This window comes from Oreochromis niloticus, linkage group LG3 (assembly GCF_001858045.2).
Source record: "Oreochromis niloticus isolate F11D_XX linkage group LG3, O_niloticus_UMD_NMBU, whole genome shotgun sequence".
NCBI classification, from domain to species: Eukaryota; Metazoa; Chordata; class Actinopteri; order Cichliformes; family Cichlidae; genus Oreochromis; species Oreochromis niloticus.
In genome coordinates, this window is record NC_031967.2 from 74,144,349 (window position 1) to 74,167,289 (window position 22,941).

At 42.5% G+C, this 22,941-nt stretch overlaps 1 protein-coding gene and 6 non-coding genes across 8 annotated transcripts; 4 read left to right on the forward strand and 3 right to left on the reverse strand.

The window, feature by feature from the left end:
* Positions 1-159: 159 nt before the first annotated feature.
* Positions 160-11,213, reverse strand: LOC100703396 (sodium/hydrogen exchanger 9B2). 2 transcript variants are annotated; one of them, XM_019356654.2, is made up of 14 exons: positions 11,054-11,213; positions 9,822-9,924; positions 9,493-9,663; positions 8,438-8,580; positions 8,214-8,341; positions 7,982-8,026; positions 6,434-6,470; positions 3,756-3,849; positions 3,568-3,674; positions 3,331-3,480; positions 3,091-3,199; positions 2,764-2,900; positions 2,097-2,271; positions 160-1,961 (listed from the first exon to the last, which is right to left on the reverse strand). In XM_019356654.2, the coding sequence occupies exons 1-14, from the start codon at positions 11,093-11,095 to the stop codon at positions 1,921-1,923; spliced, it is 1,482 nt and encodes a 493-aa protein (XP_019212199.1). In that variant the 5' UTR covers positions 11,096-11,213; the 3' UTR covers positions 160-1,920. The 2 variants fall into 2 exon arrangements, with proteins under 2 accessions (XP_019212199.1, XP_019212203.1); XM_019356658.2 differs by having other exon boundaries at positions 160-1,958; positions 11,054-11,210.
* Positions 11,214-17,335: 6,122 nt separating this feature from the next.
* trnat-agu (transfer RNA threonine (anticodon AGU)) lies at positions 17,336-17,409 on the forward strand. The gene has a single exon. It is a non-coding gene; the product is annotated as a tRNA-Thr (tRNA).
* A 365-nt stretch (positions 17,410-17,774) lies between these two features.
* trnat-cgu (transfer RNA threonine (anticodon CGU)) lies at positions 17,775-17,848 on the reverse strand. The gene has a single exon. It is a non-coding gene; the product is annotated as a tRNA-Thr (tRNA).
* Positions 17,849-17,965: 117 nt separating this feature from the next.
* Positions 17,966-18,039, forward strand: trnat-agu (transfer RNA threonine (anticodon AGU)). The gene has a single exon. It is a non-coding gene; the product is annotated as a tRNA-Thr (tRNA).
* A 2,407-nt stretch (positions 18,040-20,446) lies between these two features.
* Positions 20,447-20,520, forward strand: trnat-agu (transfer RNA threonine (anticodon AGU)). Its single transcript has one exon. It is a non-coding gene; the product is annotated as a tRNA-Thr (tRNA).
* A 364-nt stretch (positions 20,521-20,884) lies between these two features.
* On the reverse strand, positions 20,885-20,958 carry trnat-cgu (transfer RNA threonine (anticodon CGU)). Its single transcript has one exon. It is a non-coding gene; the product is annotated as a tRNA-Thr (tRNA).
* A 117-nt stretch (positions 20,959-21,075) lies between these two features.
* trnat-ugu (transfer RNA threonine (anticodon UGU)) lies at positions 21,076-21,149 on the forward strand. The gene has a single exon. It is a non-coding gene; the product is annotated as a tRNA-Thr (tRNA).
* Positions 21,150-22,941: the final 1,792 nt, after the last annotated feature.

Here is a 22,941-nt window from a genome sequence, read left to right on the forward strand (position 1 = left end):
CCCATGATTGGTGTCAAGTTTGTGCTGTCATTGGTTTTTCAGTAGAACATCCAAGGCACACATCCAGCCTCTGAGAGGAAAATAATCAGGAGATCTCATCTTGTGAATATGAAATCTCATGTGTATACACACGAAAGAAATCCTATTTAAAATTCTAACTTTGTTGATAAACATTTTATTGAGCCTTGAATTAAAAATGTGCATTTAAACCACAGCTGATCACAGTGACATATAAAATAATTACAGGGATGCGGTACATGTGAAAGATGCTATGATAAACATTCAGAAGATCTTGTATTATTTTGTATTATGTTACTATATCTTTTTTTAAAAGATATAGCAACATATAACAATAATAACAATATAATAACATTTTCCACAGAAGATGTCGTTAGACAATAGATGACCCGCTCATTTAAGATTAAACATGACTTCCATATTTGATGTTGTTCTCCAGAACGGGCAACACAGCTTCTCCATTTTTAATGAGATTAACTATCTATTACTGCCATGATTTACTTAATCTGTATCCAATATTTGCTTTTTGCATGTTTTAAACACATATAACAGTAAAAAAAAAAAAAAAAAAACCTTTTTATAACAAACCAAATCTGAAATCAGAAATGATTGCTTTGTTTTTTGTTATTGAATGTGATGCAATTTTAAAGACCTGACTTCCAACATCAAGTCTATCTACATTGCTCCACCACACCAAAATAACCCCCCAAAAAACCAACACATCAGACTAGCATGCTAGCTAAACTCTACCACTCACCATATGATGAATGACCTCAGCTGTACTTCATTTATTCAACAGACAAACAGAAAAAATAAAAAAACTGAAGTAAAAAAAAATCAAATCTGGTGTGGCAAATATATTTTAGCCTATATTGACTCTAGCTAACCAGGAATTGGTTTATAAAACACATACTGACACTGTTAATAAGCTGATAACATTACAGTGTAATGTAAAATTAATAATTGGATTAACAAAAACAAATGCTGCATAAAAATCAACATAGTATACTTTACAACACTACAAAGGACATGTTGGTGACGCCCTTGTAGAGCAAAACCACTGACGCAGTAACATTACCTGTAAAAACATTTCACTGCCACTTGGCCAGGAGTGGACGAGTGCTTGCAGACGAGTCCTCATCTTTCATACAAACGTGGGGGTATTCCACCAGTATATATAAGACCAGTTTAGCTCAGACGTGTGACAAACAGAGTTCATTTCAAAGGATTGTAAAATAGCTGAAATATGTAGAATGTTATAACACAGAATATATCAGTACTTTTAACACATTTGCTTTACTAATAATAGCCTAATAAAAATATAAACATTTGCATATTTAAAGTTTCGAACCTGAGTATATGAGAAAATAGAAGAAACCCACAGCCAGTATATATAAATGAACTGCAGCTAAACTCTGATTATCATTTACATTATGTGTGGACATACCTATATATTGTATATACAGTTTGTATATAAGGAGTTTTTTAAGCTTCATAGCTTGCTCTCGAGAGTCACATTGTCTTTTTCTTGAACGACCATCATCTTTGGGCTGAAGGAAGAACAACACTCAATCAAAAATCTCTTTATTCCATACAACAATTTGAGCATTACAGACGTCCAGACGGGACGTCTAAGTGACGGCCTTGGCTTCCTGTTTTATCTCCTCCTGATGAGATGGGGCAGAAAAACTCTACAGTATGTTTTGTTCTCTTTGTAATCAGAAAAGGAAGGCCATGATTCTACACAAACAGCATTTCTTATAACTCAGCAGTATAATGCATCATAAAACAGTGTAATGATTTCACAATCTTTAATCAAAGGCATAATGTGGCCTATGGCCATATAATGATTCAACAATTATTTGATTAGAAGAATAAGGTGGATAAGATGGTGTAATACTCTCACAGGTAAGATGGTGTAGCTTCACCTTCTGTCTCTTCTGCTGAGGTCGGGATTTTTAGAAAGGGGAAAAAAAGACATTTGTTGTTTATATATGACTACACCTGACACTGTTCAGTGATTTAAGAGTAAAATTATGAAGCCACTACACAGTGTGTAGATGTGTATGCCTGCTGACCTTTGACCTGCCGGGCCAGAAGACGTGGTCCTGCCAGTCCGATACCCAGTGCACCAACTGGAGCTGTGGTCAAGATGGCTAACACCGCTAATGTTAGCACGTCCAAACCAAACTTAATTAAGGCCTCGTCCCCTTCCTCCCTCGCCATGTCTAGTGCCTTGGAGCCAATGGCAGCCTAGCACATACAGACATAAATAACTGCTCAGTTGAAGTGCAGATTAACAATGAAGGCGTGTATCATTAAAATCACAGAGGTGGTTTTAAGGGAAACAACGGTACTTTTTAGTTTTTAGTCGTAACTGAGGAAGATGTATAGGCCCTTGGGTTTCATGACTAATGACAAACTACAACATGTTTGTGTGATTATCGTAGTAATTTAGGTTTTAGAAGTCAATAAAGAGAATTCAGGAGACATGTAGGTAGTTCTAATCAAGTCAATATAGTGATTTCAGTGGTTTATAAAACACAAGATTTATGTGGATAATTTTAGTGGCTGTTCTGAACACCAATGGTATTTTAGGAGTGTTAAGAGACTTTATGGATCCTGTAGAAGTTTCTGGATAAGGCTGAAGTGTTTCTAGTTCTGGATTTATAAAGTCAGATAAAGACAGTTTTGTCAAATGAAAATCTTCTAGCAGTCTAATATCAGGTTTACACACTCACAGACCTGCACAGTAGCTTTAGGCAGCCAGGCCACAGAAATGAAGAGCTTCTCTTTTAAGTTGAATCCTCCATAATGAACCAACAGGAAGGTGACAAGTAGACGGATCACCAGACCAATAAGAATGCAGGCCATACCCAGACCTAAGGGCATAGACACAACAACAAAAAGGAAACCAATATCTTAAATTGATTGAAGCTGTGAAATGTTTTGCTCCGCAGGTTAAAGCTCTTTGATTACTGGGCCCACTGGGCTCCTAGTAACTGAGAACAAAATCTAGACCCAAATGGAGCAAAGTCTAACTGAAATATGTCGTTAATATAATGTTCTTACCCACAGTACTTGGGCTGAGTGCTTTAATTGTGATCTCAGCTCCAATCAGACCAAAGAGAAGTGGCTGAAATACATCCCATGACCGACTCACCATTTCTGCTACTGGTGCCTGATTGCAAAGTTAGAGATACCTGGATTAACCACATTCCATGGTGTCATTAAAAATGATGTTGATTTAGGGTAAACATGGCAAAATCCAAGGGGCGGGATGCAGGTTAAAGTGATCCTGATATATGTTACCTTTTCAGTCTTCCAGCCCAGTGCAGCCAGGAAAGCCAGCACCAGTGTACAGAGACTTCCAGCTCCAGCAGCACCAATAACATTACTGAAGAAGACTGAAAATGTGGACAGACCCAGCAACATGAGGGTCCTCCTCAAGACCAGATCCTCCTGCGATCAGACACAAGATATTAAAGACACATTTTATGAACAATTAAAAAAAGGAAAAATCATATTAATATAAAAATAATGTCAAACCTGGTCATTGCTGGGGAAGCAGCACAAGAACATTCCCAGGATCATACCAGCTACGATGCCTCCCACCACCTCCAGCAGACCCTTCAGTATGTTCATCCATGTAGAACCTGCAGGACAAACACAACCAGACCATGTAGACTAGAAAAAGAATAAACTGAACAGCACAGGACAAAAACATTTTGTCTGACCTGTAGAGAAGGCGATTCCCAAACAAGTAGAGAATCCTGTTATAGCGAGAATAACATCAAAGCTTCCAGCAGCAAGCAGGAGGGTGGGGATTCCCTGAAGAACAACACACAGTGACATTAGATCTTTAAATGCTCTTGACCCTTTGGAAGTTTTTGAGTTGGTGAAGCTTAACTATTAGTTAATCCTAAAGGACCCTTGAGCTCTTTTGGGTCATTAGTAGTGTCGCTTTCATTTAAATAAACTTCAAGTGTTTTAAGGCTTTCAGAAGTAGCTGTAACAGCTACTACTAAGTAGCTGAAGGGATTCTACTGTCAGGAGTTGTGTGGAGGTGAGGAAGAAATTTATTATGATGAGCGGATGAAACAGGACATGAAACGGAGGGCTGGCTGAACTGAAAAGATTGAACTGGCTGGCTGGACTGGAAACACGTATGGCGAAGACAACATCAACATCAATGACATGACACAGGCTGAATAATGAGTGATTAGAGACAGGTGAGTGAACAGCTGAACATATGATACTAATCATATCATATCATATGTTCATATCATAATCTGAACTAATGATAAATGGGAAGAGAACTAGAACATAATGCACAGAGTAAGGCTAACACAATAAAACGGGAAGTAGAACACGCAGAGGATAAACAATGAACATGAACTGAAAATACCGGGTCAACGGCCCAGGAACCTGATATCTACTTGTGTATTACAAGCTTATGAATTAATTTGGAGGGATAACTGATAAGGTTTACAAATCCTTTAGAAGGGTATTGTTACTGAATCACTATCCTATTAAAAGCTTTAAGGGATGCTCCTGACACCCCTGCACCACCCATCACTTTCTCTCAAGACCAGGTTCAGATGCAAATGAGGAGACTCCACTCAAGCAAGTCTGCTGGACCAGACAAAGTTAGTCCCTGCATCCTCAAGGCCTGTGCCCCCCAGCTTTGTGGAGTCTTCCATAAACTGTTCATGCTGAGTCTGAGTCTGCAGAGGGTCCCAGTGCTGTGGAAGATATCATGCCTCGTCCCTATACCAAAGACACAACGTCCCAGTGGCCGCCAGGATTACAGGCCTGTGGGACTGACCTCCCACATCATGAAGACCCTGGAAAGGCTCATCCTGGACCTGCTCCGACCCATAGTCAGACCACATCTGGATCCTCTTCAGTTAGCTTACCAGCCCCGTCTCGGAACTGAGGACGCCATCATCTACCTGCTTAATCGTGTCTACGCCCATCTGGACCAGCCGGCGAGCACTGTGAGGGTCATGTTTTTTGACTTTTCCAGTGCTTTCAACACCATCAGGCCGACCCTCCTGAGAATTAGGTTAGCAGCGATTCAGGTGGATGCTTCTCTGGTGTCCTGGATTGTTGATTACCTGACAGGAAGACCACAATATGTGCCTCTTCCACAGGGTGTCTGACAAGGTATTCAGCAACACAGTGACTGTCCTCTCTCCCTTCCTCTTCACCCTCTACACCACAGACTTCAGCCACTGCACAGAGACCTGCCATCTTCAGAAGTTTTCCGATGACTCTGCGGTGGTTGGATGCATCAGCAGGGATGATGAGACAGAGTACCGGGCTGTGGTCGACTCCTTTGTCACATGGTGTGAGCAGAATCATCTGCAGCTCAACGTGGCAAAGACCAAGGAATTGATCATGGACAACAGGAAGACCAGGAAACACTTGACCCCTGTTTCAATCCAGGGGGTCAATGTTGACATTGTGGAGGACTATAAATACCTTGGAGTCCACATTGACAATAAACTGGACTGGGCTAAAAACACCACAGCACTTTACAGAAAGGGCCAGAGTCGTCTCTATTTTTTGAGGCGACTGAGGTCCTTTAACATCTGCCAGAAAATGTTAAGGATTCTTCTACGAGTCTGTTGTGGCCAGTGCGATCTTATATGCTGTTGCATGCTGGGGGAGCAGGCTGAGGGTCGCAGATGCCAACAGACTCGATAAACTGATCCGTAAGGCCAGTAATGTTGTGGGGATGGAGCTGGACTCCCTTAAGGTGGTGTCGGAGAGGCGGATGCTGTCCAAGATAAAGACAATGTTGGATAAAACCTCACACCCACTCATGCTGGTCAATCACAGGAGCACGTTCAGTGAGAGACTGAGATTACCGAAAAGCACCACTGAACGACACAGGAAATCATTCCTCCCTGTGGCAATCTCCCTGTACAACTCATCCACTTAACACACTGTTTACTGCAACAGCTACACCCTTCTTGCACATGCTCTTCTTCTTATCCAGCTATTTATCAATAAGTGACTAATACCTTATTGATAAGTGATCAATAAGGGATCAATAAAGTATTCTGATTCTGCTTAAGCTTGTAACTTTGTAGAAGGTATTAAGGACCACAGTGGGTGTCCTAGAGGTCACTGTGGGCCCTTGTAAAGGGGCAAGGACACAATTAGGAAGCTTAGCAATCACTGAGAATGTGTTGACGGAGCTATAGCCATTACAGGAGTTCTAGACTCCTGTAATGGCTGTTATTTTTAGGTTATACTTGCTCTGCATAAGCCTACACACATGTTGTGTCATTTCTATAGACTCATCTCAGGCTCATGTCTTTCTCCACCTATATGCTGCCCCTTGTCGCAGGATGAACCTTTCATCAGTCAAATGTGGTGATGATAGTAATGGGTGACAATTTACCTTCTCCACTCCATATCCTTCTCTCTGCAGGAGCAGCCAGTGGCGGTCCTAGCCTATTTGGCGCCCTGGGCGAACACTCCCTCTGGCGCCCCCCCCCCCCCCCCCCCCCCCCCACACACACGTATGAAGACAGAGAAAATATAGTATGCAAACGGCTACTAAACAGACATCATAATAAGACATACAATGAGAACAGGACAAATCAACAATTGACACTGACTAATTACTATTATATTAATATTATATTATTGTATATATTGTTTGGAGTTTAGTCTGTTACTTTAGCTATTTTTACCATTTCTTCTTGGAGGAGCTGTAACCCACGTAACTAGGAAAGTATTCTGAAAGTTTTAGGATACATGACCTGCCATTATCCAATGACACATGTGCTTACCTGTATCTTTTGCTCATTTCTCCTTGTAGGAGGCATAAGTGTATTGAATTTTAATGATCACTGGGTTTTTATTTGTTTGGTTGCTATGGTGATGTGTAACTGGAGTCACGTGGGTGCTAGCGGTGACATTAAGAGTCAGTCTGTCTTTCACTGGTTTGATTTTGACAGAGAGCAGGACTGGGTAGCTGTATTTTTTGTTGACCGCAGCACAACGAGTTTCCCCTTGTTGCATTAGAGCCTGTGATGTTTTAAGAGTTTGAATCGCGAGCCGATCACATTGCTCTGTAAACTTTTCAAGCACTTTAATAAACAAGCAAGCAATTCCACCTCTCGCATTATTGCGTAAAGTTGACAGCGCGTCAGGCAAATAGGCAGGCTCAGTCCACGGCCTCTAGCGACTGTGGAAGTCGCTACACTCCTCCTCTTCTTTTCTCTTTTTTTAAACTTTAAAAACGGGTTGTGTGTGAGACTTTGAATCAACAAAATATAAAATATACATTTTAAATTGTTATTGATCCCTTTACCCCGAGTCCTAAAGTGTATATTAATGTTTTTACTCTTAAATATTTATTGTTCGTTTACTTGCACTGCTGTAACTGGAGCCTCGTCGTCTCGTCTCTCTATATACTGCACTGTATGTAGCAGAGATGACAATAAAGTTTACTTTGACTTCAGCAGCGAGCAGGCGCACCGAGGGCTCTCGCTCACTTTTCGTGTATTGATTGACTGATTATGCTTTATTCATCCCGAGGGAAATATAGAAAAACATCGGTGCAAATTATAAGTCTGTATCATAATGTCTGGTGTTTTCGTGTTTGTTGTTTTGTTTTTAATTTGTTTTATTTTGCGAGTTGGTTATTAGATGCTGCTCCAGCCAGCCAGTGAATCCCCCGCCGCCCCGCCCTCTCCTCCCTGTGCCGCAAGCAGCAGGCGCACCTCGCAAACGGAGGGCGCCCTTACTCCCAGCAAATGGGCGATAGAAAACCGATCGGTGCCTATGCCATCCCCAATATGCGCTGGCATGATGTCGGGGCAGCATGAGTACGAGCAATTTTTAATTTTTTTTGCCGATGCCCGTGATGCCGCCCCCACCACGATGCCGCCCCGGGCAACCGCCCGTGTCGCCCGTATCTAAAACCGCTACTGGGAGCAGCATTGAAGGAAAAACAACTGATGGAGAAACGGCAGCCAGTACAAAACTGCACAAACACATACACCACAGATACAGTCAGTGTCACTTTACTTACTTTAATCAGTCATACAGAAAGAAATAGCTGCAATTAACATGCAGAAACCACCTGTTTAAAGTCTGTTTAAAGAGATTACAGCATGTCAACTAAAGTATTGACTAAGACCATTGTGTGTGTATGTGTGTAGACAAATTACCCCAGTATGAAACCCCAAACCCATGGCAGACCCAGCAGGAAGTGAGAGACCACAGCAGCAATGCAGGCTTCCACCATACAGGGTCCAAGTGCAACACGTACGCACACTGCTTTCAGTCGACGTAAAGCCTGCATGCAAACACAGATTTAAGAGACTGCATTAGAATTTCTGTGTGTAACTACCAGCATGTAATTGTATAGCTTTATATTTAATTGTACATCTACCTCAGGGTTGAGGCCCAGACCAGCTCTGGTAAGGATGATGGACAAGGCGATGTTCCTCAGAGCTGCAGACCAGCGAGTGTCAATGAAGATGGCGTCCGTTATGTAAGGAACGTTACGCAATAGCAGACCCGCCAGCAGCATACCTACACACACACACACACACACACACACACAAGTTTGTACAGGCTTGCTGTAGTTGTAAGGACCATAACTAACATAATGTGTGGTAGCACTTTGTGATATGGCCTGCGACTGAGGGTGTGATCCAAAGATCATTTCATTGTATTTTATTTGAAATTGCAATGTACGTCTAAGTATCTACATATACTAACTGATAGAGACTGTACATAGAATAAGGGGACAATAATTCAAGTTTTGCTGACATGAAATAATAAGCAGTGAAGATTTTCAAGTAATTTAGTGGAAGAAGTTTGTATGTATGAAATACTGTTAGGGATGCAGGTTGTATGCAGGTTCTATTATGCATTATTTTGGTGTGTATCATGGATGTTCCAATATTCAAATGTCCATTTATGTCACATATGAGGACTGTTCTCCTTTTCCTTCTTATAAGAAAATAAAATAGCATGGAACACTGAATAGCAAAGGCCCATGTGATAAAACTGAGCCAAGTCAAACTTGACTTTTTCTTTCATAACCACCAACCACAACTTTCAAATGGACTACTAAAGAACTTTAGTAAAATTACAAAAAAGCAAAATGTGTGGCAGCTTTTGTGCTTTTCACACAGCCGCTACATAACATTGCTTACACCCCTGAAAGTAGAACATATTTATAATGCAAAAAATTGACTGAAATCGATTGGATGAATTGATGGAGAATGGGTCATTCTCAAAGAGAGAAATCCCAGCACCCCCTAGTGTTCTAGCTGCATAATTGCAGCTAGAACTCAGCGCTCGAGTATAAACGCTGGGAACTTGCATGGACTACACCGTAGGCTCTACATACATTTAACACAGGAAGTATTTATTAAGTTTTACATAACCTCTATTAATCTGGATTAGACTACAAGACAATAAGTTACTGGGCCGTACCAAGCAGTGGAGGAAAGGGGGGTAGTGTGGGCAGCTGGATCATTCCCACCAGCTTCCCTCCCAGCACGGAGCAGATGAAGAGGATGATGATGCCGAACAGGTTCCCTCCAGGTAAACACTCTCTTCCTGTGATGGACCAGACGACTCCGAACAGCAGAGCAAACAAACAGACTGCAAGCAGATGTAACATCCCATTAAGAATCAGTTTGTCTGTTTCTCTGACAGGACACATTTACACAGTGCTGCTGGTCAGGTAGAGTATTTAATGAAGACACATAGTTGAGGATTTTACCTTATACAAACACACAGACATCATGAGTGTTCGTTACCTTTGGTGATGAGCAGGTTGATGATTCCCCGAGGTCGAGGACATCTGTCCTTCAGACTGATACAGGGCGCGCAGCAGGAGGAGTCAGATGATGGCGTCTTCATCTGTTCATTAGATGTTTTTCAGTTTCTGATATTCATCTAATATATATAATCAGGTCTTAATCACTATGTCACACTTGCTTAGATACTAGTTGGCGACAACATAGCAACCAGTGATCGCTAGGGAAAAAGTGTATTCCTGACAAGCTGGTGAGTGGTTGCTGGAGGTTGTCCACTGTTGCTAGGTGAAATCAGTTGTAAAGATGTAAATTATACCACCCTGGAGGTCTCCTGTTACCTGCTTTGGTCACAACAACAGATTGCTGCAGACACCAGTAGTTTGCATAGAAGACGCCAGCTTGTCTCAGCTATTGCCAAATGTAGAACATTTGTCTGTCAAGAAAAGCATTTCCATTTTTGCTGCAACCTACAACTTGCAACTTATTTCACCTAGAGACAGCTAGCAACCACTGACCAGCTGTTCGGGAAACTTTTATACCGGCCTTTCTCTCGATCAGAGCAGCATAGCATAGTATTCAGCAATAAATTTCACAGTGTCTGCCAGCAACCACTCACCAGCCAGATGGTGAATATTCGTTTTTCCCTAGCAACTAACTGTTTCTAGGACATCGCCAACCAGTCTCTACACTTGTGTGACTGAGCCCTTACAGGACACAATGCCTAAACCACAAACTTCATTATCATTAACATTCATGAGAACTTTAAACCCTCAACTACAACCAGGTTGCTGAGGTTTCATTAGAGTGAGGTTGTGTTCGATCCATCTGTAATTGCTAAAAGAGCACAGATTCAGTAACTATAAGGTGTTACCTTTCAAATTAAGTGTCTTATATGAACTTTTGTCCTTGGAATTCTTATGTTATAACATTTGGAAAGGAAAGTTCCCAGTAAATGGGTAGAAACTGCCTTAATAACAACAATGCATGGTCTTTTTTTTTTTGGTTGTATGCATGCTGGGCCTTCCCCGTGGTCTCCTTCACTCTGACTCCAAAGTGTTTTTTACACATATTTTCACATGTAGAGTAGAGCCCACTGCCCAGAGGTTAGCTGCAGTGCTCATGTGTCCACCTACATTCAGTCTAAACCTTAAAAATTACAGAGCCCCAACACTTGCATATGTTTTCTATAAATAGACGGCCTTTCTCAGAGCTCAGAGGTGAATCACACTCACCGTGGTCGTGTTGTCCGGCTCCTCCGTCTTCCTCCGGGGCATGACGGTGATCTCTCTGTCCTCTTGACCAGCCTGAACTTTACTCCCTACCTTTACCAGAAACGTGCATGTGTTCAAAAGTGAGAGAGAGAGAGAGAGAGAGAGAGAGAATGGGTTTAGAGACATGGGCTGTAGGGTTTTGTCCTTTGTCCTCTTCAGCCAAACCTCTTGAAGCAGGTGAATTTCAATGGTTGACGAATTACTAAGGCCCTAAAAGTTACTGTTTGCTACTTATGTTTTCCTCAATACTTTCCAGATTTTCCTTAAAAGTTGGCAAAGGACTGCTGATTTAGACATGCAGGACTTTGTTCGTGTTCAGAGATCATTTTAAAAATAGTAATCATGTTATTATAACATTTAAGTGATGAGGTAAACACAAAAAAATAGGAAAACTAACAAAACAAATAAAGGGAAATAAAACTGGTATGGAAGAACCACTAAAATCAGAGCACTGAAAAATACTTGAAAGCTGATTTCAAAAAGACAATCAGTAAAAGACCATAAATGATTCAATCACAGCAAAATACCAATACTTCTGTGAGCCTTATCTCCTCAGGCTGGTCATTTCAAAGCTGGAAAGCCCTGATGGAAAAATTTATGGTCACCCTTTAGATATATAACAAGCCTCATCTTTGGAGAATCGGAAGGTGCCAACAAGCTCATAACATATGGTGTCAACTCTCTTCTGTATGTCACATAAATCTTAAAAATCCATCCATTCTTTAAACCACCACCCATAAACCAAATACCACAAAGTTGCTTTTGCAGTTTTTGAGTCATGCTTTAAAAGTCCGACCGGTACAAGCCCAACCACCTCATTCCTGCAGGTTACTACAATCACTGCAAAAGTGGCAAAAGCACTAGCGCACGCAGGCTTTCACATGAAAACAGTCACACAACGATAAAAAAAGAAACACAAATAATGGCATGAAGCTGTTGTATTATTAACTGCAATAGCCGGTCGGTTCCATGGGAAGCCGATGGGTAAAGAGATCAGTTTTTATTGCATTACGTCGTGGAAGAGAAATTCAATTGTTCAAGCCATGTTTCCGAGCCATGGGGAGCTGTCGTGTCGTCCATGTTTTCTATAGTCATTGGTTCGTACCAATGACAATGGACGTAAACATGGACGACGCGACAGCTCCCCAAAAATGAAGCCAAAACGTCTCTATCGCCCCCTGGTGTCTGGCTGCAGTATAAGTCATAAACCCCGCCTCCTCCATGTTAGCAGATGGGACTGGGGTCAGACTAAAATAAATTTATTCTCCTCAGATAATTTTTTTCCAAAGATTCTTTCTTTTGTTATCAATAGTTCTCATCATGCTGATTAATGTCCAAGGGGTCTCCTTTCCCATAAGTTTGATTGTAATTCCTACCGCGGTGACGTTAAATTGGGGTGAAACGTCATCATAGCAGCTTTGACTGACAGCTGCAGTCACAGAGAAACTTACATACCTCTGTTCGGGAATAGCAGATAGAGTGTAGGCTCTGAGAGGAGGGCCAGCATTTATGTTACAAAACCACGACCGACTGTTTTAACCTGACAGCCTGAGGTGTTCTTCAGTAAACTGGACCCGAGGCCCTTTTTCAGTAAGTTACACATGTTTGTAAGCTAATCCGTAACTACCGTCCTTAGCTAGGTCCTGAGACCTAGCTAGCTATGATGAGCACTCGACTGTCGGGAAACTTGTTTTGTAAAGTTTGTTTAGCTAACCCGTGCAGGTGAATGAATTTACCCTGACTAAAGAAATCAAGAGAAAAGCCCCAGGCTGCTCAGTCACTAATTATTGTTACTGTTCTTTTATTACAAGTATTATACTGTAAAATCAACAGGCTGCACTCTGCATCAGCTCCTGTGCAGAGCTGAATATAATCCGATATTTAATATATTAAATATCTTCAAACAGCAGCATGTTTTCAGTCTCTTCCCACATCTTTAAAGACATTAACACAATTTTTTTAAAAGCTTGTACTTCAGTAACTCCTCATAATCAGTAACTATGGATTGAACTTTAGAACTGAAAAAAATGTAAGAGAAGAGCTTCAGATCCTGAGTGTGTACGGACAGAGACGGATCAGCTTTATTTCAGATTTGAGAGATAAACTTTATATTTCAGTTTTAGCTGATCAAGCTTGAATGTGCTGCTGTTGTTTAGCACGACATCCGCTGGTTTCCTCTTTCTGGCGCAAAGTGGGCGATAAACAAACAAGAGAGATGATCAGCTGATCTTGAGCAGTTTCATGATTGAAGTAGCAACAGGAGAGGGAGGGGAGAGAATGAGAGAAGAACAGGCAGCTGACAGTGTAAAGATAACTCCAGCTTTGTGTCTTTTTTATTTTCATTGTAGCTGAGGTCTGGGACGAATCGCGTTCCTTTTTCCCTCAATACGGATGTATTGTAATTGGTCCAGCCGAGCTTAATCATGACCAATTGGCTAATCCACCACCTTTCATTGCTTATACCGTTACAAAAACAAACAAACAAATCTAAAAATGAAAAATCACTATTGGCCCACCGGGCAAATGGCCAGTCCAGCTATCCGGTCAGCTGGTGAGTAACAGGCATCTCTGAAAATGTTAGAGCACTTATGCAAATATGTGATGTCTTGATAAATCGAGTAGATATTTGAAGTTTACACAGCACCATTCTCACATGAAAATATCTTGAAAGTTTATTTTGTGACCCAGAAAGAGTAATATTTCAAACTCAGCCACTCTGCATTCCTGTGTTTGAGTGTTGGACGAAATGGATTCTGGGATATTGCATTTCATCATTTCGAGCTGATTGGAGACCAAAACAGCCAATCAGATTTTTTTGCATCCAAGTCTGTGATTGGCTGGTTTTGTGGCACAAATATAACGGTGTACAGAAAGAGTTGAGCAAGTTGAGAGTTGAGAAATGTTGCGAGCACAAGCACCACATTGCGAGTGAGCGCAAATGCAAAAACTGAGCGAGAGGGGCTGCTGTTGTGTGTGTGTATCGATAATAGCAAACACTGAAATACATTTTTTGCACGCAGCAATGAAATTTGTTCACTCAAATTTAGCTTTTCTTTGCTCAAAATAAATTTCTCCTCAAAATGCAACACTTGCACCTGCAAAAATTTTTTTTACATGTGCTCAAATTTTTTTTTGTGTGCGCTCAGAATAGTGGCACAAAACTAACGCCATATATCTGTACATGTTAGAGCAATAAAGTAACTACCACTGCAGTGGTCAGAAACTCTAAATCTGTTAATTGATTTATGATCTGTCGTTGCCATACATTGGTCCACTGTGACATGTTATAGCGTTACTGCTCCGGCCTTAATTCACTTTATATGGTTAAAATGACACAAAGTGTTGTCAACCTACTGTATTTCAAATGTCACACATTGTGTGTGTGTTTGTTTAGTGCATATATGGCAGACATAGTTTATGATTTACTATCATTAGTCTTAGATCCTCTGCCCTCTTTTCTCAAACAGAGGTATCCATCTGATCATCAGCCAGTCAGCATTTCAAGTTCCAGGTCAATGACTCCTGCTCATTTGGCAGCTCTGCTTTGAGTGGCTGTTGGTTTTTGGCATCTGCATTCCTCATATTCATAGTTAATAGTTAAGTCTGGCTTTGAGGCTACACTGCTCAGTCAGGTCTTACAGTTGCTATTAACATTAATGTATTACCCTGTAATCAATAATATTTTATACATTTTACGCATTTTACGTGTTAAGTAAAGCAGTTTCACCCAGGTTCTTTTCTATTCCTCGGGCATCCAGAGACGGCACCGGACTCAGTAGTCATTTCACAAAAACCTTTATTCATCTTCAGTTATGCATGCATCTTCTAGAAGGAGAGACCGGTGTCCCTCTGCAGATCTTCACTTCTTTGTTTGTTACAACCAGTTTTATAGAAGCGACCCCATCATAAAACCCACATGTTGTGTTGTAAACTCTGTGTTTGTGTATGTAAGCGCGAGCACGTGAGGGCCTGTGTGTGCGCATACCTGTGTGTTTATGTGAGTGCATGTGAATGTGCGTCGTAACAGTTAAAGCACTGTGTCTCTGTGTCTGTGACTTCCTGGCGGTCATAAAAGTAATTTCCCCTCACCCAAGCTACGCCAAATTATTCTACACAACATACAAAACACAGTTAACATATTACAAGCACTGAGACCCCCACTCTGCATCCACTAGGCCAGGGGTCAGCAACCTTTAAAAACAGCATAAGAAGGTGTTCTAGTTTTCTTGTTTCCTCTTATGTTTTGGAAAAGTGTATAGGCAGCAGGAATTTGAGTCAGGTCTTGGTTTTTCTTGATGATGTCACTCTTTTCTCAGCTACACTTGAGAACCATGAGGAACGATCGCTGAAGGTCCTCCATAGGATGAAAGAATTTACTTTAAAGCTGTCGCCAGAGAAATGTCAGTTCTTCGGGACATCTGTCCAATATCTCGGCCGTGTTGTATCATCAGAAGGGGTCAAAACAGATCCAGCTGCCCTCACTACCCGGCCAAGACCAGCTAACATCAAGTAGCTTAAGTCTTTCCTTGGGTTCACTGGATATTACAGGAGGTTTATAAAAGACTATTCCAAGCTTGCAACACCCCTTAATCACTTAAGCGCTGGTTGCCTCCCACTGAAGAGAAAATCCAGTCTGTCTGGCAGAAACCGCAAGGTTTCTACAAGTGCGGATCTCAAAAAGCCTTTTCATGAAAAATGGACCCCAACCTCTGAAGATACTTTTAAGACATTGATTCACAAGCTCACACAACAGCTCCTGTTCTTGGGTTTGCAGATCCAAAGAAACATTATATTGTGCACACCGATGCAAGCGCCCACGTTCTCGGTGCAGCCTTATAACAAGAACAGGAGAGCAAGTTAAGAGTCATTGCCTATGCCAGTAGGGGTCTCTCCAAGTCCCAGCAAAGGTACCCTGCACACAAGCTTGACTTCCTGTCTGTCAAGTGGACTGTCACCCAGAACGTTTTCCGCTATCTCTGTGGAGCAAAATTTACAGTGATGACAGACAATAATCCACTCACATACGTTTTAACATCTGCAAAGTTGGACGCAGTAGGGCATCGCTGGTTGGCCGTACTTTCCACTTTTCATTTTGATATTGAGTATAGCGCTGGGAAGAACAACCAAGATGCAGATGGGCTGTTGAGACGTCCGTATCTGCATGCCTGTGATATATCTGATCAGAGTTCTAATGATGAGGAAAATGGCATTGAAGGCTTTACTGCACAACTCTTGCGCCGCAACAAAGAGCCTGATTTTCCAACTGAGGCGGTAAAGGCAGTATGCAAGAGACATGAGTATTCTTCAACTCTTGAGGAGGAGGCAGCAGTACCATCGTCTGCACGAGTACAATGTTTGGCTATTGGAGGCTCTGCAATACCAGCAGATTCCTGTCAAACTGATGTAGCTGGGCCATGCCCCTGCTGCAGATGTCTCTTTCCGATTGGCTACGTGAACAGAAATTAGATCTGGAGAGCTGAGAGAGTCTTGCAGAAAGCTACCAGTTAGCCATTGAGCACAGTCAAAAGAGTGCTTTGCGAATCAAACAAAGGTTTGACAGTAAAGTGCGGGAATCCACCCTTGCCAAGGAAAATAGAGTTGTTTTGAGGACTGTTGCCATCAGGGGTAAGCACAAAATCGCTGATCGGTGGAGCCGAACCGTGTCCACTGTAATCAGACAGATTCAGGACTCTCCTGTTTCTGTTGTGGTGCCTGAAGGAACAGATGGGCCTGAAAGAGTGCTACACAGAGACCGGCTCTTGCCTTGTCGGTATCTCCCACCCACTGTGGAAGAGACAGCATCCAAAGCAACACGGTCTAAACCTGCAAACTCACCAGCAGTTGATTTAGCTGGGAATGATTGTTCAGAAACCGGCAATGATTAGAGCACTGCCGTTCTCTGCCCTATCATAACCCTAATGTATTACCAAATGGACCCAAAGAAGACGACCAGATTGCGACCACAAAAAGACTGGCTGGAGTAAAAGTCCACAAAACGTCAGCTACCGGAGACATTTTGGGACAACTTGTTCAGACTCACCCTGTTGAATCAGTCTCAAAAGATTCTCCTTCACCTTATGATGTTTCCACTCAGGTCATTGAAGAAGTTAGGAACAGGAAGTTACTTGTTGGACTATTTAACCATATCCTACATTTATAGTGCACAAAAGTTACAAAATTGAACTCATCTCCTTCTGCAGTACCAGCTAATACCAGGTACGATCAGTTTACATGAAAGCAGGAGGCGCTGTGGCTTAGCTGGTCAAAGCGCCTGTCTAGTAAACAGGAGATCCTGGGTTCAAATCCCAGCAGTGCCTTCCTGTTACCTTTGGAAACCATCTTCTTCACAGTGTTGATTGCATTCTTAATCTTGGAGTTAGGAAATCTTTGAAAGTCTGTGTATGTGCTGAGTTATCCACCTCACGGTACTCTTGAAAGCTTCAAAAACTTCTTTTCACCTCATCCAAGAAGATTCGTCAGTTCTAGAACAAATGCTGGAGGGTCCCAGGCATTAAACCCCTACTGGAGCTTCTGAGGGTTGTTCACCCGATATTGATGTCTTGGGCATGTCTAAATTTTCATTATATCCTCTTCTTAGAAATGAAGGACAGAAAGCATAACTCCCAATGCTTCCCGCCATCAGCACTCGTTAATGAAATGTAATGGCATTGGTAGGGAGGCAAGGCACTGCTGGGTTTTGAACCCAGGATCTCCAGTTTACGAGACAGGTGCTTTGGCCAGCTAAGCCACAGCGCCTTGAGCTGTGTTCCTCTGGCTACTGTCCAACAGCTGGTGGGGAAAAATGTCAGCAACCCATTCAAAACTGTGTCTGCAGAGGTTCTGATTTACTTGGTTTTTCCCTTCCCTGAAGGAGGCACTGTAGCTTAGCCGGTCAAAGCACCTGTCTAGTGAACAGGAGATCCTGGGTTCAAATCCCAGCAGTGCCTGTTGAGCTGTTTCAAAATAAGAGAATCTGTGTAGGCAAGCTTTCCTTAATGTCAAAATAGAAGAAAGTAAGTTGTTGAATCTCAAGTGTGGAGGCACTAAAGATTTAGCAAAGGACACCCCAACAGCTGTGCTCCACATGCAGGTGAAAAGATTCCATACTCAAAGTGTACTAAAACATCAAACTGCCCAACTGTAACAACAGATGTAAACGTACCAATATAGAAACTGGCTGAGGCAGGGTTATATTAAGCTTTTGTCCCAAAAGTATTGTCAAGATTCTGCAAATCATTAGAGTTACTCATAAGAGAAGGTACGACTGTTAGGTGTTGTGTTAAAATAAATGCCGTAGTGTTCTCTATTAAAAACAGCATAAGAAGGTGTTCTAGTTTTCTTGTTTCCTCTTATGTTTTGGAAAAGTGTATAGGCAGCAGGAATTTGAGTCAGGTCTTGGTTTTTCTTGATGATGTCACTCTTTTCTCAGCTACACTTGAGAACCATGAGGAACGATCGCTGAAGGTCCTCCATAGGATGAAAGAATTTACTTTAAAGCTGTCGCCAGAGAAATGTCAGTTCTTCGTGACATCTGTCCAATATCTCGGCCGTGTTGTATCATCAGAAGGGGTCAAAACAGATCCAGCTGCCCTCACTACCCGGCCAAGACCAGCTAACATCAAGTAGCTTAAGTCTTTCCTTGGGTTCACTGGATATTACAGGAGGTTTATAAAGACTATTCCAAGCTTGCAACACCCCTTAATCACTTAAGCGCTGGTTGCCTCCCACTGAAGAGAAAATCCAGTCTGTCTGGCAGAAACCGGAAGGTTTCTACAAGTGCGGATCTCAAAAAGCCTTTTCATGAAAAATGGACCCCAACCTCTGAAGATACTTTTAAGACATTGATTCACAAGCTCACACAACAGCTCCTGTTCTTGGGTTTGCAGATCCAAAGAAACATTATATTGTGCACACCGATGCAAGCGCCCACGTTCTCGGTGCAGCCTTATAACAAGAACAGGAGAGCAAGTTAAGAGTCATTGCCTATGCCAGTAGGGGTCTCTCCAAGTCCCAGCAAAGGTACCCTGCACACAAGCTTGACTTCCTGTCTGTCAAGTGGACTGTCACCCAGAACGTTTTCCGCTATCTCTGTGGAGCAAATTTACAGTGATGACAGACAATAATCCACTCACATACGTTTTAACATCTGCAAAGTTGGACGCAGTAGGGCATCGCTGGTTGGCCGTACTTTCCACTTTTCATTTTGATATTGAGTATAGCGCTGGGAAGAACAACCAAGATGCAGATGGGCTGTTGAGACGTCCGTATCTGCATGCCTGTGATATATCTGATCAGAGTTCTAATGATGAGGAAAATGGCATTGAAGGCTTTACTGCACAACTCTTGCGCCGCAACAAAGAGCCTGATTTTCCAACTGAGGCGGTAAAGGCAGTATGCAAGAGACATGAGTATTCTTCAACTCTTGAGGAGGAGGCAGCAGTACCATCGTCTGCACGAGTACAATGTTTGGCTATTGGAGGCTCTGCAATACCAGCAGATTCCTGTCAAACTGATGTAGCTGGGCCATGCCCCCTGCTGCAGATGTCTCTTTCCGATTGGCTACGTGAACAGAAATTAGATCTGGAGAGCTGAGAGAGTCTTGCAGAAAGCTACCAGTTAGCCATTGAGCACAGTCAAAAGAGTGCTTTGCGAATCAAACAAAGGTTTGACAGTAAAGTGCGGGAATCCACCCTTGCCAAGGAAAATAGAGTTGTTTTGAGGACTGTTGCCATCAGGGGTAAGCACAAAATCGCTGATCGGTGGAGCCGAACCGTGTCCACTGTAATCAGACAGATTCAGGACTCTCCTGTTTCTGTTGTGGTGCCTGAAGGAACAGATGGGCCTGAAAGAGTGCTACACAAAGACCGGCTCTTGCCTTGTCGGTATCTCCCACCCACTGTGGAAGAGACAGCATCCAAAGCAACACGGTCTAAACCTGCAAACTCACCAGCAGTTGATTTAGCTGGGAATGATTGTTCAGAAACCGGCAATGATTAGAGCCCTGCCATTCTCTGCCCTATCATAACCCTAATGTATTACCAAATGGACCCAAAGAAGACGACCAGATTGCGACCACAAAAAGACTGGCTGGAGTAAAAGTCCACAAAACGTCAGCTACCGGAGACATTTTGGGACAACTTGTTCAGACTCACCCTGTTGAATCAGTCTCAAAAGATTCTCCTTCACCTTATGATGTTTCCACTCAGGTCACTGAAGAAGTTAGGAACAGGAAGTTACTTGTTGGACTATTTAACCATATCCTACATTTATAGTGCACAAAAGTTACAAATTGAACTCATCTCCTTCTGCAGTACCAGCTAATACCAGGTACGATCAGTTTGCATGACAGCAGGAGGCGCTGTGGCTTAGCTGGTCAAAGCGCCTGTCTAGTAAACAGGAGATCCTGGGTTCAAATCCCAGCAGTGCCTTCCTGTTACCTTTGGAAACCATCTTCTTCACAGTGTTGATTGCATTCTTAATCTTGGAGTTAGGAAATCTTTGAAAGTCTGTGTATGTGCTGAGTTATCCACCTCACGGTACTCTTGAAAGCTTCAAAAACTTCTTTTCACCTCATCCAAGAAGATTCGTCAGTTCTAGAACAAATGCTGGAGGGTCCCAGGCATTAAACCCCTACTGGAGCTTCTGAGGGTTGTTCACCCGATATTGATGTCTTGGGCATGTCTAAATTTTCATTATATCCTCTTCTTAGAAATGAAGGACAGAAAGCATAACTCCCAATGCTTCCGCCATCAGCACTCGTTAATGAAATGTAATGGCATTGGTAGGGAGGCAAGGCACTGCTGGGATTTGAACCCAGGATCTCCTGTTTACGAGACAGGTGCTTTGGCCAGCTAAGCCACAGCGCCTTGAGCTGTGTTCCTCTGGCTACTGTCCAACAGCTGGTGGGGAAAAATGTCAGCAACCCATTCAAAACTGTGTCTGCAGAGGTTCTGATTTACTTGGTTTTTCCCTTCCCTGAAGGAGGCACTGTAGCTTAGCCGGTCAAAGCACCTGTCTTGTAAACAGGAGATCCTGGGTTCAAATCCCAGCAGTGCCTGTTGAGCTGTTTCAAAATAAGAGAATCTGTGTAGGCAAGCTTTCCTTAATGTCAAAATAGAAGAAAGTAAGTTGTTGAATCTCAAGTGTGGAGGCACTAAAGATTTAGCAAAGGACACCCCAACAGCTGTGCTCCACATGCAGGTGAAAAGATTCCATACTCAAAGTGTACTAAAACATCAAACTGCCCAACTGTAACAACAGAGGTAAACGGACCAATATAGAAACTGGCTGAGGCAGGGTTATATTAAGCTTTTGTCCCAAAAGTATTGTCAAGATTCTGCAAATCATTAGAGTTACTCATAAGAGAAGGTACGACTGTTAGGTGTTGTGTTAAAATAAATGCCGTAGTGTTCTCTATTAAAAACAGCATAAGAAGGTGTTCTAGTTTTCTTGTTTCCTCTTATGTTTTGGAAAAGTGTATAGGCAGCAGGAATTTGAGTCAGGTCTTGGTTTTTCTTGATGATGTCACTCTTTCTCAGCTACACTTGAGAACCATGAGGAACGATCGCTGAAGGTCCTCCATAGGATGAAAGAATTTACTTTAAAGCTGTCGCCAGAGAAATGTCAGTTCTTCGGGACATCTGTCCAATATCTCGGCCGTGTTGTATCATCAGAAGGGGTCAAAACAGATCCAGCTGCCCTCACTACCCGGCCAAGACCAGCTAACATCAAGTAGCTTAAGTCTTTCCTTGGGTTCACTGGATATTACAGGAGGTTTATAAAAGACTATTCCAAGCTTGCAACACCCCTTAATCACTTAAGCACTGGTTGCCTCCCACTGAAGAGAAAATCCAGTCTGTCTGGCAGAAACCGCAAGGTTTCTACAAGTGCGGATCTCAAAAGCCTTTTCATGAAAAATGGACCCCAACCTCTGAAGATACTTTTAAGACATTGATTCACAAGCTCACACAACAGCTCCTGTTCTTGGGTTTGCAGATCCAAAGAAACATTATATTGTGCACACCGATTCAAGCGCCCACGTTCTCGGTGCAGCCTTATAACAAGAACAGGAGAGCAAGTTAAGAGTCATTGCCTATGCCAGTAGAGGTCTCTCCAAGTCCCAGCAAAGGTACCCTGCACACAAGCTTGACTTCCTATCTGTCAAGTGGACTGTCACCCAGAACGTTTTCCGCTATCTCTGTGGAGCAAAATTTACAGTGATGACAGACAATAATCCACTCACATACGTTTTAACATCTGCAAAGTTGGACGCAGTAGGCCATCGCTGGTTGGCCGTACTTTCCACTTTTCATTTTGATATTGAGTATAGCGCTGGGAAGAACAACCAAGATGCAGATGGGCTGTTGAGACGTCCGTATCTGCATGCCTGTGATATATCTGATCAGAGTTCTAATGATGAGGAAAATGGCATTGAAGGCTTTACTGCACAACTCTTGCGCCGCAACAAAGAGCCTGATTTTCCAACTGAGGCGATAAAGGCAGTATGCAAGAGACATGAGTATTCTTCAACTCTTGAGGAGGAGGCAGCAGTACCATCGTCTGCACGAGTACAATGTTTGGCTATTGGAGGCTCTGCAATACCAGCAGATTCCTGTCAAACTGATGTAGCTGGGCCATGCCCCCTGCTGCAGATGTCTCTTTCCGATTGGCTACGTGAACAGAAATTAGATCTGAAGAGCTGAGAGAGTCTTGCAGAAAGCTACCAGTTAGCCATTGAGCACAGTCAAAAGAGTGCTTTGCGAATCAAACAAAGGTTTGACAGTAAAGTGCGGGAATCCACCCTTGCCAAGGAAAATAGAGTTGTTTTGAGGACTGTTGCCATCAGGGGT